The sequence below is a fragment of the Culex pipiens genome, chromosome 2, assembly GCF_016801865.2.
Source record: "Culex pipiens pallens isolate TS chromosome 2, TS_CPP_V2, whole genome shotgun sequence".
Taxonomy (NCBI): Eukaryota; Metazoa; Arthropoda; class Insecta; order Diptera; family Culicidae; genus Culex; species Culex pipiens.
In genome coordinates this window covers 14548609-14561261 of record NC_068938.1, presented here as the reverse complement: position 1 = coordinate 14561261, position 12653 = coordinate 14548609, and the positions used below count along the sequence as shown (strand labels likewise).

The following is a 12653-nucleotide window of genomic DNA, read 5'->3' as shown; positions in this document are numbered from 1 at the left end:
CACATCGATTACTCCGTGACCTTGCAACGGAGTGAGAAATAGCGAAATTTCGACCTTTTTTGGTTTCATACAAATCAACAATTCATGTTTTAGTTTTATAACCAACATTTGGCATTGGTAATTCAGCTGCGATTGATTGATTGGACCAATGAAAAAACGAATAAATATAGTTAAAATGTACAACCTATCAGTCGAATCGTGTCATTTTTGCCGCCGGAAAATGTGTCACATGTATAATTTTTATGTAACCGCGGAATTAAACTGAAAAAATCGAAAATGCACTCAGAAAACAGCAATTTTTAGTTACAGTGGAGTGCGTAAAGAAGAAAAAACGGCGTTATTCGGATTTTCAAAACTAATTTTGTCCTAAAATTACACTGAAACCCCAATGGTTTGACCCCAATTGTTGTCAAACGAACGGGGTAACTTTTTAGTTTGACACACTATTTACACGGAGCTCACACCCACTACCAAACGTTTGGTTTTATAGAAAATGTGAGTTCCGTGTAAAAAGTGACGGTTCGTCACTTTTTAGTTTGACTTTGACCAACCAACGGGGTACAAACTAAAAAAGTGTCAAAGGAAAAAGTGACCAACCACCGGGGGTTGAGTGTATCTTGAATTGCTGATTTTATTGTTCACAACGATAAAGCTTATTTTTCTGAGTACAATGATTGATTTTTAAAACAATTTTTAAAAATTTACTTCGCGGCCCTTATCGATAGAAAATGTCCTACTCGACAGCACGTTTCAAGGAAACTATGTTGTCTTATCAATTTTTTTTTGCATTAAAATAAAAAAAAGTGGTCAGAAATGGCTTTTAATCGTGTTTTTACCGTCTTATATAAAAATTTACATAGGGCACTACGATTTAACTCAAAAATCAAATAATCCCCGTCACAGTGTCCTGATGCAAACAACGATCGAGCTCGAGCTGTCAGAGTCATGTGAAACATGTAGGCTGGCATCCGGCGGTCAATCAAAAAACCAGTTAGAAATCACATGATAAATAACTTTTGCGAGAAAGAGAAAGTAGATTTCTAGAGTAAATTTTCAAAATGTTTCAAAAAGTTTCTGATGCAAACAAACCAACTTCTATGACACATGTGTGGGTTAATTTTCGGTTATAAAGCTCTACAGATTATACACAAATTAAATAAATAATTGAAAAAAATTAGAATAAGGAAATCGGAAATAATCATATGAAAAATATTAAACAATTCAAAAACTAAGTTATTAATAATAATTAAAATTTAAAACCTACAGTATTTGATTATTCAAAATCTTCGCCAATAATTTTAAATTTCTAAGTTTTTAAAGTTTCGTTTATTTTATTTGATCATGTTTTAAATTTTTATCTTAATACCTTAATTTTAGAAATTTCACATTTTTTTTCAACAGTTTTATTATTTTTCCCAAGAATTTCAAGCGCACGCACTGTCACTTAAGAGCGAGTCCACGAACAGGGCATACCCCTTTGTATGGGACGTCGTTTGGAAACTTTCAGGGGTTGTTTGTACATATAAAACTAGCATCTGGCCAAAATATGAGCACTCTAGGTCAACGGGAAGTGGGGCAAATCGGGACACAAAGTTTGAAGGTTCAAAAACGTCAAAAATCTTAAAAAGGCTATAACTTGGGCAAAATTCAATTTAATTTCAAAATTCAAATTGCATCTGAAAGGGCTTGAAAAATGCAACAAAATGCAGGGAGAAACATCCCAATTGGTTAAATCTAAAGGGAGTTATTGGCATTTTAATGAAAAATAGCATAATTTTCAAACTCAAATAAAAAAGTGTTCCATCCAGCTATCAACTCGGTTCGACCTGCAGCTTGTAGGGGACATTTGGGACTACCATCTGAGAATGAGAACGCTTTGGGTAAGGCAGTTTAACATATTGAATAGACACTTTTACTTTTAGAGAAGTTTTTGGTTGTAAATTTTTGCTCGGGGGACCCCTTAGATCCCATTTTTTGGTTACAATTTTATCATATTCGTGTTCCTGAGACAATTTCACAATAGAAACATGCATAAACATGTTTATTTTCATCCATTTCAACGCTTTAAAAAATGAAAGTTAAAAAAAAAATAAGAAACTGCTTTTTTTCTGGTGTCATTTAGTATCCTTGGAAACGAATTTGATTTGAAATAAATGTGAATCGAAGATTTTTTTAAACATTCATTTTTTAAAGGGCTAAAATGGATGATAATAAACATGTTTATGCATGTTTCTATTGTGAAATTGTCTCAGGAACACGAATATGATAAAATTGTAACCAAAAAATGGGATCTAAGGGGTTTCCCGAGCCAAAATTTACAGCGAAAAAAATCACTAAAAGTAAAAGTGTCTATGTGATGTGTTAAACTGCCTTACCCAAAGCGTTCTCATTCTCAGATGGTAGTCCCAGACGTCCCCTACAAGCTGCAGGTCGAACCGAGTTGATATCTGGATGGAACACTTTTTTATTTGAGTTTGAAAATTATGCTATTTTTTCATTAAAATGCCAATAACTCCCTTTAGATTTAACCAATTGGGATGCTTCTCTCTGCATTTTGTTGCATTTTTCAAGCCCTTTCAGATTTCCCGATTTGCCCCACTTCCCGTTGACCTAGAGTGCTCATATTTTGGCCAGATGCTAGTTTTATATGTACAAACAACCCCTGAAAATTTCAGCCAGATTGATGAGGTCGATGCGAGATGGGTATGCTTTGCTCGTGGACTCGCTCTTAAGCTCAAACTGAACTGTTAACTTCTTTTGGGGAGTAAAGAAAATCATGCGCTACAAATACTTAGCTTGAGCCTTCAAACCCTTATATAGTTATTAGTAGTTATTTAAATGTATAAATAAAAAAGGTATTTTTCGAGTATTTTCGGTATTTTTACATTAAAATAACTTAAATGATAAAAAGACGTTTGAAGGGATGGAAAACGGGGCGGAAAATTTGAATCGAGAAATTAAAAAGAGAGATGTGAGCCGGTAACATGGAGTGAAACTTTCACAGCTGTCATGGAATACTTCACAGCTGCTAGACAGAAAGTTTAACTCCATGTTGCACTTTTAATTTCTCGATAAAATAAAATATTTTAAATACATTCAAACTTCAGTGTATCTAAAACATCGAAAACCATAAAAGTTCCTTCTCTGCTGGCAGCACTGCCAAATAAAATCATCGCGCTGTTTGTTTTCATTTTCGTCTTCGCGCGATTCGCCGGTGCAACCAAAACAGAGCGCGAAATAAAAAATCCAATAAAATCACGTAACAATGATCGCGGCGCCGTCGGAACTGTCGCCTCCATGCCGCTTCTGTTCCAGCCGGGGACCGACCGTATCGCTGCTGGAAGGGGCCAGCTTCGTCGACGATGGCGTGCTCCTTACGCTGGCCGATGCCGTTTGCGAGGTGGCACAGGTGAATCTGAACCTGGAATCGCGCGGCTCGTTGGACATTTGCACGGAGGATTGCCTGGTGCTGCTGGATAGCTGCTATCGGTTCCGGGAACGGGTGCGCCTGGTGGAGTCGACACGGCGGAGGTTTGCGAGTGCGGAGGTGAAGCTGGAGATAATCGAGGAGGACGAGAACCAGTTTGACGAGGAGGAGTTTCTGGAGGAGGGAGATGGCGCGGTTAATAGGTTTGTGATGCCGGCGGATGGGTTGATTGTTACACATTTGGCTTTTGAGCACTTTGACTATGTGGAGTTCCGGGGGGAAAGATGCTGCGGGTGTGAGCTGATCTGTTGCGATGTGGTAGAGTTGCGGGATCATGTTGAAGGAAGTCATCCACGGAGGGGGGAAGTCTCCGGACAGGGTTGTTCCAATTGTGGCAGGGAGTTTAACAGTGTAGAAGAGCTGAACAAGCATCGAGAACACTACTCGACCAAAGAGCTGTTGGTTTGTAAGCTATGCCAGTTGAGCTTCATTGACAAAGAATCTCTCATGCTGCACATGGAAGAAAGTCCGGCTCATAGATCGAGTGACGACGGAATTGAACCGGATGAAGACGAAGATGCTTGCGTTGAGCCGCCTCCCGCCGAAGGTTTGGACATCGAGATTGAGTTTACCGATGCAGACCTGGAGAGTGAAACCAATCACTTGAAGCTTCCGGAGGACAAACTGATCAGCTCGATTGAAGATTTTGAACAGCACCGGATCATTACGGTTGTGGAGGGTTCCGAACGCTGCTGTGTCTGTGGCATGTACTTCCAATCTACGAAACAGCTTCTCGAACACGCCCGCCAAGAGCACAACAAAGATAACAGGATCGAGGGTAACCCATTCTGCGATGTCTGTCTCGAATCGTACCGAACTTCCGGATCGCTGAGCACCCACAAGACGTTGTGTCGACACGTCAAGAAGCTCTTCTACTGCAAGCTGTGCCAGCTGGTTTACATTAGAAAGTTCCAGATCGTGAACCACTTCAAACATACGCCGAATCACACCGATGTTGTAGATTATTCAGCCAAAGAAAAGAAGAACTCTGCACAGACAAAACCGCAACAAAGTAGCAAAAACTCCGGCTTCGCATGCTGCTTTCTCCGATGCTCGTCCATTTTCGACCAGGAACCGGAACTGATGGCCCACGTGGAGGATCAGCACGCGCCCCGCCGGGTCATCAACCTCTCCCAGCGCACCAGCGAACAGTTCGTGTGCTCCGTATGTCAACGCAACTTCAGCTCTCACCCTCTACTGCTCCTTCACCGCAATCGCACCCTCAAGAAGAAACACATTTGCAGCCACTGCGGCGAGCCGTTTCTCATCCCGTCAAAGCTCCGCGATCACGAACGCCTCGTCCACTCCCAGTCAGCGTCGCCCCTGCATCCGTGCGAAGTCTGCGGTAAGGCCTTCCGCACGCCAAACCTCCTCAAAGCGCACCAGCTCACGCACGACGAGCGGCGAGACTTTGCGTGCGAGCAATGCCCGGCCCGGTTCCAGTTCCGCTTCCAGCTGCGGAAGCACCTGAACGGCGTACATCCGACCAGCTTCCCGTACCAGTGCGCCTTCTGCGAGAAGAAGTTTGCCGTCAAGGCGAAGCACGATTTGCATGTGCGCTCGCACACGGGCGCGAAGCCGTACACCTGCCGGTACGAGTCTTGCGGCAAGCAGTTTTCGCACGTGACCGACCGGAAGCGGCACGAGATGGGAATTCATACTGGGGAGCGGCCGTATCGATGCGATCACTGTTTGGTGGGGTTCATCAGGAAGCGCGAGCTGTTGATCCACGCGCAGAAGCACCAGCTGCAGGGGCAGGAGGTTTAGGGTTTTAACGTGTTTGAATGTTTTTTGTAGATTCGACTCAAATAAATGGTCAACTGTCTAATCCAGTGTTTCTCAACCTTTTTCGTTCCATTCCCCCCTTGGCTAATTTTCATGAACTTCATTCCCCCCTTAAATTTGGAACAAATTTTAAACAAATTTCATAATTAAAGATTAAATTGTTATCATAAGACTGAAGTTTCAATAAAAAAACTAAAATCATGCAAAACATATAAATATGCAGTTTGTGAAATAAACTTCACAATGTAGTCCAAAATTGATAAAACTTTCATCCAGAGAGATTTTTTCAAATATAGTAAAAATATTCTGGATGTGAAAGAAACGTTTGGAAAGTTTATAAAAAAGTATGATTTGAGCAAACTCAAATTAACTGGTTATATTTATGATTTTGTAAAAATATTCCAATTTTAAGCGATAAGTGCAGTTCAGTTATCTTCAACATTTGTTTTTTTTTATAAACCAACTGTTCCTGATTGAATTAATGCAAATGCTTCCTTGAAAAAATATTCGAGGGTCTTTTCGTTCATGCATCTATACATAACTGACGATAATCAAAATACTTAAAAAAAAACTCAAGATGAGAGCACTCACAAAAAAATATAAAATCTACTTTTAAAAATGCAATGCAAAAACTTTCAGAATTTCTAAGTTCATTTTAATTCTTCAAAGAACTGTTAAATTTTAGGAGAGTATAAATAAAAACAATCTTTTAGAAATAGAACAAAAACTTGAAAAAATGTGTTTACAAACCCATTCTATTTTGTAAAAATAGCTAATGTTTGAAAGGGTATAAAAACCCAAAGAACTTTTATTTAAAAAGTTCTAATATTCTTTCCAATTCGATAGTTTGACTGAATGTTCTAGACATGGATTATTTTTGCAAGCTCTTTGTTCAAAGGCATTACATTTCTATATTGCATCCTCATTCCCCCCCAACAATGGCCAAATTCCCCCCCAGGGGAGAATTCCTCACCGGTTGAGAAACACTGGTCTAATCAGTGTTTTGTACATCACCAGCTTCGGCAGTCACCAGCGTTCTTACAACACGTCTATCAACTTCATCTAAGTCGGGTAGTACTGCGGATCGACCATCTTCTTCTCCTTCAGGCCGCTTTCAGTCGGGTGTAAACATATTTCAAAGCTTAAAGATCTCTGAATGATCAGCTCTCTCACGTTTGTCGATGTCGTCGGCATAAGCAAGTAGTTGAACTGACTTGTTGAAGATCTTGTCCCACGTGTTGATGTCCGCTCTTCGCACATCTTGGTTAGGTGATTTTCAGGTGGCTTTTCTTTACAACAGTAGTGAATCCGTCATTTCCATTGTCCTCGTGAGTCTGAGGAAATACGTCTTTCCGTGTCTCGTACCTTTCTTCCTCTGCAAACTTTCAATTGACGATCCTCACATCCTTTTGCGGACAGCTGTCGAACTTTGCGTAGAATGCTTCATCATCGCCATTGCATGATTCCTCGTGTGAACAGTGTACGTTGAAGATGTGATAGTTGAAGAAACGACCCCCAATCCTCAGTATACACTTCCGATCGTTGATCTCCTCATCCCACGTCACACGATCCCACACTCTAGTTAGTACATAGTGAACTCCAGGGCATCGTCCTCCCCTAGTGCTAAAACGCCGAAGTTGTGGGTTGCTTGGAAACTTCAACTTTGAGGAACGCGCCTAGAAGAAAATGGAGGTCAGTTATTGATCAAACACCAAAGTTCCAGCTTCTCCCGCAAGTCTGCGCAGCAAGGGACGTTCTCTACCAAATAACTGCAAAACCTGTTTCAGCATTCAATTGTTAGCAATTGTATTTCAAGTGTAATTCGTTAATTTTTTTGTTTTGTTGTGTCGAAAAGCGCAATCCTTACTCTTTCACTTACGTTGTATAATTCTACCGAGAGACTTGCCTTAAAGCAAAGCAAATAGAAAGGGTGTGAGTGTGGTTGTAGTGTAGAAAGGGGGAATGAAGACTTAAATGTGTGTTTTTTGTTTGTTGGTTTGTGGGGGGAAAGAAGATGGCATGTTGTTTTACATGTTTCTAAAATCCTTCAGCGACTCGTTCAGCATGATGACGTCGGGGTTCTCCTGCTCGAAGCGGGTCGGTTCGTGCTCGCGCTCGTCGTCCCGCCACTCGCCAAAGTTCTGCTTCATCACGTCCGGCTGGCGGCTCAGCTCTTCGTCCTCTCGCTTGGGTTTTTGTTTAGAAACAGATCGTGGGCATTTTTTTAGGGTAAAAGTGTGTTTTACTTTTCAAGAGGATATTTTGTTTAAGGTTGAAAATGAAAGTACAATTACTACTTGGAAATCGAGAAATCATAGTTCGGGGAGAGGGGGAATGAATCGACTCTTTTCTGCTCAACTCACCTGCTTATCGCTCGTGGCAAACTTGGTGAACATCCCGGCAAAGACCTTCTTTTGCTGGTCGTTGTACGCCTTGATCTTTTGCTTGCAGATCGTGACCTGGTTGAGGGCAGCCTTGTTCTCGGGTTCGAGCTCCTGCACAGCGACAAAGTCCTCGAGGGCCTTCTCCGAGTCGCCCAGGGCCAGCCTGGACTGACCGCGCCGGTACAGCGCCTTCACGTTCTTCTTGTCAATGTTGAGCGCTTCGTTGCACTGAAATTTCAAGACAATTAGTAATGCGAAAGAAGGAGGTCTTCAGGGGTTCTCTCTCACCGCATCGCGCGCTTCGTCGTGGTTGTTCAGCTTCTGGTAGCACAGCGCCTTGTTCAGGTAGATCAGCAGCTGGAACTGTTTGAACTCGTCCGTGTCCGAGCTCGTCACATAATTCCGGGACTTTTCGTACATCTTGAGCGCGAGCGAGAACTTGTTAGCCTTGAAGTAGTTGGTGCCCTTCTCCTTGAACAGCTTGGCCTGTGTCATCCGTTCGGCGTCGTCCAGCTTCCAGCTGTCCGGTTCCCGTTCGAACTCGTTCATCGTGATCGTGTACTCTAGCGTGGCGTTCGCCGGAACTCCCAGCTCTTTGTTCCCATCCACGCCATACGCAAACTTGGGCTTCACGATCAGCTTGGCCGTTTCGCCCTTTTTGAACTTTTCCAGTGCAATCTCCACCCCGGACACGATGCCGTCCTCTTCGCCCTCGCCCAGGTTAAACTCCACGTCCCGTTCCTCGAAGATCCGTCCCTCGTGCCGTCCGACTAGATGAATTTTGACCAGCGCTCCGTCGTTCGGAGTCTTCTTGCCCTCCCCCGGTGTCAACACGAACCGCTCGATACTCTTGTCCGACCCCGGACTCAAATCCTCCCCCTTCCAGCCCAACATTTCCAGCTCAAAGTTCAACGTCGAATTGGGAGGAATGTTTGGCGGACTTCCCGAAGCTCCATACGCGTAATCCGGGGCGCACTTCAGCACGCACTTTTCGCCCAACTTCATCGTGGCCACACCCATGTCGAACGCCTTAATCACCGATCCCTGGCCCAGCTTGAACTCAAACGGCTCGTTCCGGTCCCGGCTCGAGTCAAACTGCTTCCCGTCCGAGTCCAGCGTCCCCGTGTAATGCAGCGACACCGTGCATCCGCTCGACGGCGTCTCATCGCCACTTCCCTCCTGCAGAATCTGCTTCTGGACTCCGCCATCCCCGGACAGATCGACAAATGCCATTTTCGGCTTGCTGTATGTGTGTTTGTGTGTGTGCCGAGTTATCGAACAATCTGCCGGGAAGAAAAAAAGTGTACAGAAAACATGTGACGAAAAAACCCAAAAACTCAACCCTCCCGGAACCTACCTCCAGCAAAGTTACCACACTTCTGGTGGAATATCTCCGACTGCCGGACGGTTTTCTAGCCTCGACAATTTGAACCGCAAAAACCGCACGATGAAAAATTATCAGGCCGACTACGATTAGCTCACACCGCACTATGCGAACCTCGAACCTTTTGTTGAAAAGCGCAGTTTGACAGAAGGCACGCACAGCGCGTTTTTGCCTTTTTTTCTTGATGGGGCGATGCTCTCTCGCGAGAGAGAGTGCATGAAAGTTCTGGAAGAGTAGGCACTGTGAAAAAATGTGTTTTGATTGTCACTTCAAAAATCGCACCGTGATTGCACCAAACTATTATAAGGTCTTGTATAAGGTACACTGAAAATACGCCACACTTTTTAGTCAAGTGCCCAAACACTTGAATGATTCAATAAAGCTACATATTAGATCTAATTTGTTTGTGTTTGAATTTCAATCCAATCCATTATCAAATTCAAGTGTTTTAGCGATTGACTTTTTGGTATTTTTTGACACCTTATTTTCATTCGGGTGGATCAAACTTTTCAAGTGTTTTGTTCATGAATTTGCCCCACTGTGCTGAACTATTCAAAGTGATGAGGAAAACACTTGAAATTGATCTTGTTTTGATTTGAAATGCAGTTTCGTGACAGCTTCGGCAAACATTGCTTCGTTTCTTCATTTGTGTTTTGGCGGTCCGGTGTGTTCGTTTTTCGCAGGCTTGAATGACCGCGTGAGTTCGCTGCCGCCATGTTCCTGTCCAGTAAATTGCTTGCCCGGTTTGTGGCCGCGAAGACGAGCATCGTCACAAGGCTGTGTCCGTATGGCCAGCGGAAGGGCTCGGTCTCCCGGACCCGGAAAGAGGCCAACTTTGGCGATAGAGGTGCTTTCCGCAGATTTACCCACTTGGTGAATGGGGAGAAAGATTTTTTTGTGGGGTTTTGTTTTGATTTTGGGATTTATTTTGTATGATTTGCAGGAAGGATGCAATTGAGCTGCAGATGCCGTACCAGGAAGCGTTTGATGAAATTAAGGAAAACACCCGCCGGGCGCTGGAGAATCGGTGAGAAGCTGGATTCGAATGCATTCCACCCAGGGGCCAAGCAATGCGTCATTCGGATGGTCAAGGCACAGTTTGATTCGATGGAACCGACCGCGGTTCCGAATCAACAAGAAGATTCCCCGGGGGCCTCCATCTCCGCAGAAAGCGGTGGTGGCGAACAACCCGAACCTGAACAGGAGGACGATCCTGAGAGCAGGGACAACCGGAAGAAGAGACAATTCATCAACAAAAAAAAAAAACAAATTTCCATTTTTGACAAGCAAAGTTGATAGAAAATAAAAGCTGTCAAATTAATTTTATGACGCAACTTCTTCTATTTTTAACAAACCGAAATCCTTTTCTATTTCACACAAACATGGATTGATTATAGAAGGAAACACTATTTAAAACCGATAGATATAATGTTGTTTTTCATGTGACACAACACATCAAATTCAAGTGTTGTGCTATTGAATTGACAGCATCTTAAGGTGCCCAAAATTCAAGTGTTTTGCGATTGATTTTTGAGTGCTCTGTACAGCAGGGCCAGATCATGTGTAGAACACTTCGTTAAGCTGTGTAAGTTTTGCTCAGTGTACACTGAGCAAAACTTACACAGCTCAACGAAGTGTTCTACACATGATCTGGCCCTGCTGTACAGAGCACTCAAATATCAATCGCAAAACACTTGAAATTTCGGTGATTGGTCATGAAATAATGTCAATAGCCAAACACTCGAATTTTAAATGGTGTTGAAAAATAAAAGTACGTACAAGCGATATACAGGTTCTCGCTTGCTAGTCGTGCACGCTACCACTGCGCCGGCCGGCCAGTTGAAGACGGGAGAGTTTTTTGTGCTATTCGTTCTAGCCTCGCTTCTAGCCTTCGATGAAAGTCGCGCTAAAATCAATCAGTGAAACACATTAAATTCATATGGATAATCACGTTGACTTTGAATAGTGCCTGTTTTGGGTAGATCTTAAGATGAATTTCAAGTGTTTTGCTCATCACTTTGAATAGTTCAAAACGGTGGGACAAATTCATGAGCAAAATACTTGAAAAGCTTGCGCCACCCGAATGAAAATAACGTGTTAAAAAATACCAAAAAGTCAATCGCCCTAACACTTGCATTTGATAGTGGTTTGGATTGATGTTGAAACACAAACTAATTAGATCTACGATGTGACTTTATTCAATCATTCAAGTGTTTGGGCACTTGAATAAAAAGTGTGGCATATTTTCAGTGTAATCGTTACCAAAAGGAATCAGCATGTGTAGGGCATTATTCCAAATAGGGCGTCCAATTTTCCCGAGTTTTGAAGTTCCCGGGAAGCGGGAAAAATATTTTTGAAATCCCGGGAATTCCCGGGATCCCGGGAAATTTTTGAAACAGTAATAAAATCTATGTTTTCATTATATTTGCATGATTTTCAAGCTTAGAATCATAGAATTAGCTCAATACTATTCATTGGTGTTAATCTACACTTCAATCTAAGCAAGGATAGCAGTTTTTAGATAGTTTGAAAGATTTTTATTTGTTCTTTGTTGTGCTTTGGTTTTATATATAATATCTGAAATTAAATAAGTCTCTTAAAAATACATTTTTTATACATGTCATGACTAGAAAAGCATAAAAAAATCTTTTTAAATGTCTAAAATAACAAATTAAAAGACAACATATGAAATTATACCAGTTAAATTTTAGATAAGTTAAGACATTCATGTTTTATATAAAAAATATTTAACAAATTATGTTAAAGTCATTTTTTTTTTAAAGACTGACTTTTGCACTTCAAAGTATGTTGTTTGAATTATTTACCTACTTCAATTTTCACGAAGTTAGGCTCGGATTGTTTTTTCTTTTATTTACTGTTGATTCTTTTTTTTTTGCAACATTATTCTTTTTTGCATTTATGGAGCAAGGCATGTAACCTTCTCATCTTTTCAAAATTTACTGACATGTAATACCGCCAACTAAGAAAAATCGGGACTACAATCTTAATAGGTACAGGAGATTTTAGAGCAATTAGTTTAGAGATCGATGTATTGATTGTTTTGTTCTGTTCCTGTTTCAACTGAAATCAATCAAAAAAATAAAAACATTATGCAAAAAAATACTAAAACAGCTGTCTTAATTCGATACATTCGTCTTGATTTGCCAAAAATGTTTCATGAAAAATAATTTAATATGATATTATTTTTTAATATTAAAATCAAAATATACTTAGTCTTTTCAAAAATATATTAAATTTAATAAAACATATTTAAAGCTCTAGGCAATTCTACTTTATATGTCAAATAAATGCTGATACCTAGTTTGGTCCTATTATTATCCGCGCACCACCAAACCGAAGTGCGCATCTCTTCTGTTGCGTGAAAAAATCTGTAGCGCCGCACAAAAATTGAGTGGTTTGTCGTAAGCGTGTATATCATCCTGTGGCGCAACAGGTTTTGACAGGTTGCGCTCGTATTTTGATTTTTGTCTGCCTTCACAATAACATATGAAAACACAAAAGCTTATAGAACATTAAAAAAACCCATTGCTTAATATTTTATTTTTATTTTTTTTATCGTTGTTCGTCTATTTCCACAAAAAAATGATATTTT

At 41.3% G+C, this 12653-nt stretch overlaps 3 protein-coding genes across 6 annotated transcripts; 2 read left to right on the top strand and 1 right to left on the bottom strand.

Annotated features, from left to right (window-relative positions):
* The first annotated feature begins 3182 nt into the window (after positions 1-3182).
* Positions 3183-5322, top strand: LOC120413892 (zinc finger protein 569-like). The gene has a single exon (XM_039574868.2). The coding sequence runs from the start codon at positions 3266-3268 to the stop codon at positions 5252-5254; it is 1989 nt and encodes a 662-aa protein (XP_039430802.1). The 5' UTR covers positions 3183-3265; the 3' UTR covers positions 5255-5322.
* Positions 5323-7053: 1731 nt separating this feature from the next.
* On the bottom strand, positions 7054-9167 carry LOC120413873 (FK506-binding protein 59). Of its 3 annotated transcripts, none has more exons than XM_039574843.2 (4): positions 9014-9166; positions 7945-8939; positions 7636-7884; positions 7054-7458 (listed from the first exon to the last, which is right to left on the bottom strand). In XM_039574843.2, exons 2-4 carry the CDS (start codon positions 8887-8889, stop codon positions 7300-7302), a joined length of 1353 nt encoding a protein of 450 aa, XP_039430777.1. In that variant the 5' UTR covers positions 8890-8939; positions 9014-9166; the 3' UTR covers positions 7054-7299. The 3 variants fall into 3 exon arrangements, with proteins under 3 accessions (XP_039430777.1, XP_039430779.1, XP_039430778.1); XM_039574845.2 differs by having other exon boundaries at positions 7321-7565; positions 9014-9167; XM_039574844.2 differs by having other exon boundaries at positions 7321-7517; positions 9014-9167.
* A 133-nt stretch (positions 9168-9300) lies between these two features.
* LOC128093198 (uncharacterized) lies at positions 9301-10343 on the top strand. Of its 2 annotated transcripts, none has more exons than XM_052709208.1 (2): positions 9301-9887; positions 9984-10343. In XM_052709208.1, the coding sequence occupies exons 1-2, from the start codon at positions 9755-9757 to the stop codon at positions 10334-10336; spliced, it is 486 nt and encodes a 161-aa protein (XP_052565168.1). In that variant the 5' UTR covers positions 9301-9754; the 3' UTR covers positions 10337-10343. The 2 variants fall into 2 exon arrangements, with proteins under 2 accessions (XP_052565168.1, XP_052565169.1); XM_052709209.1 differs by having other exon boundaries at positions 9301-9913.
* The last annotated feature ends 2310 nt before the right edge of the window (positions 10344-12653 follow it).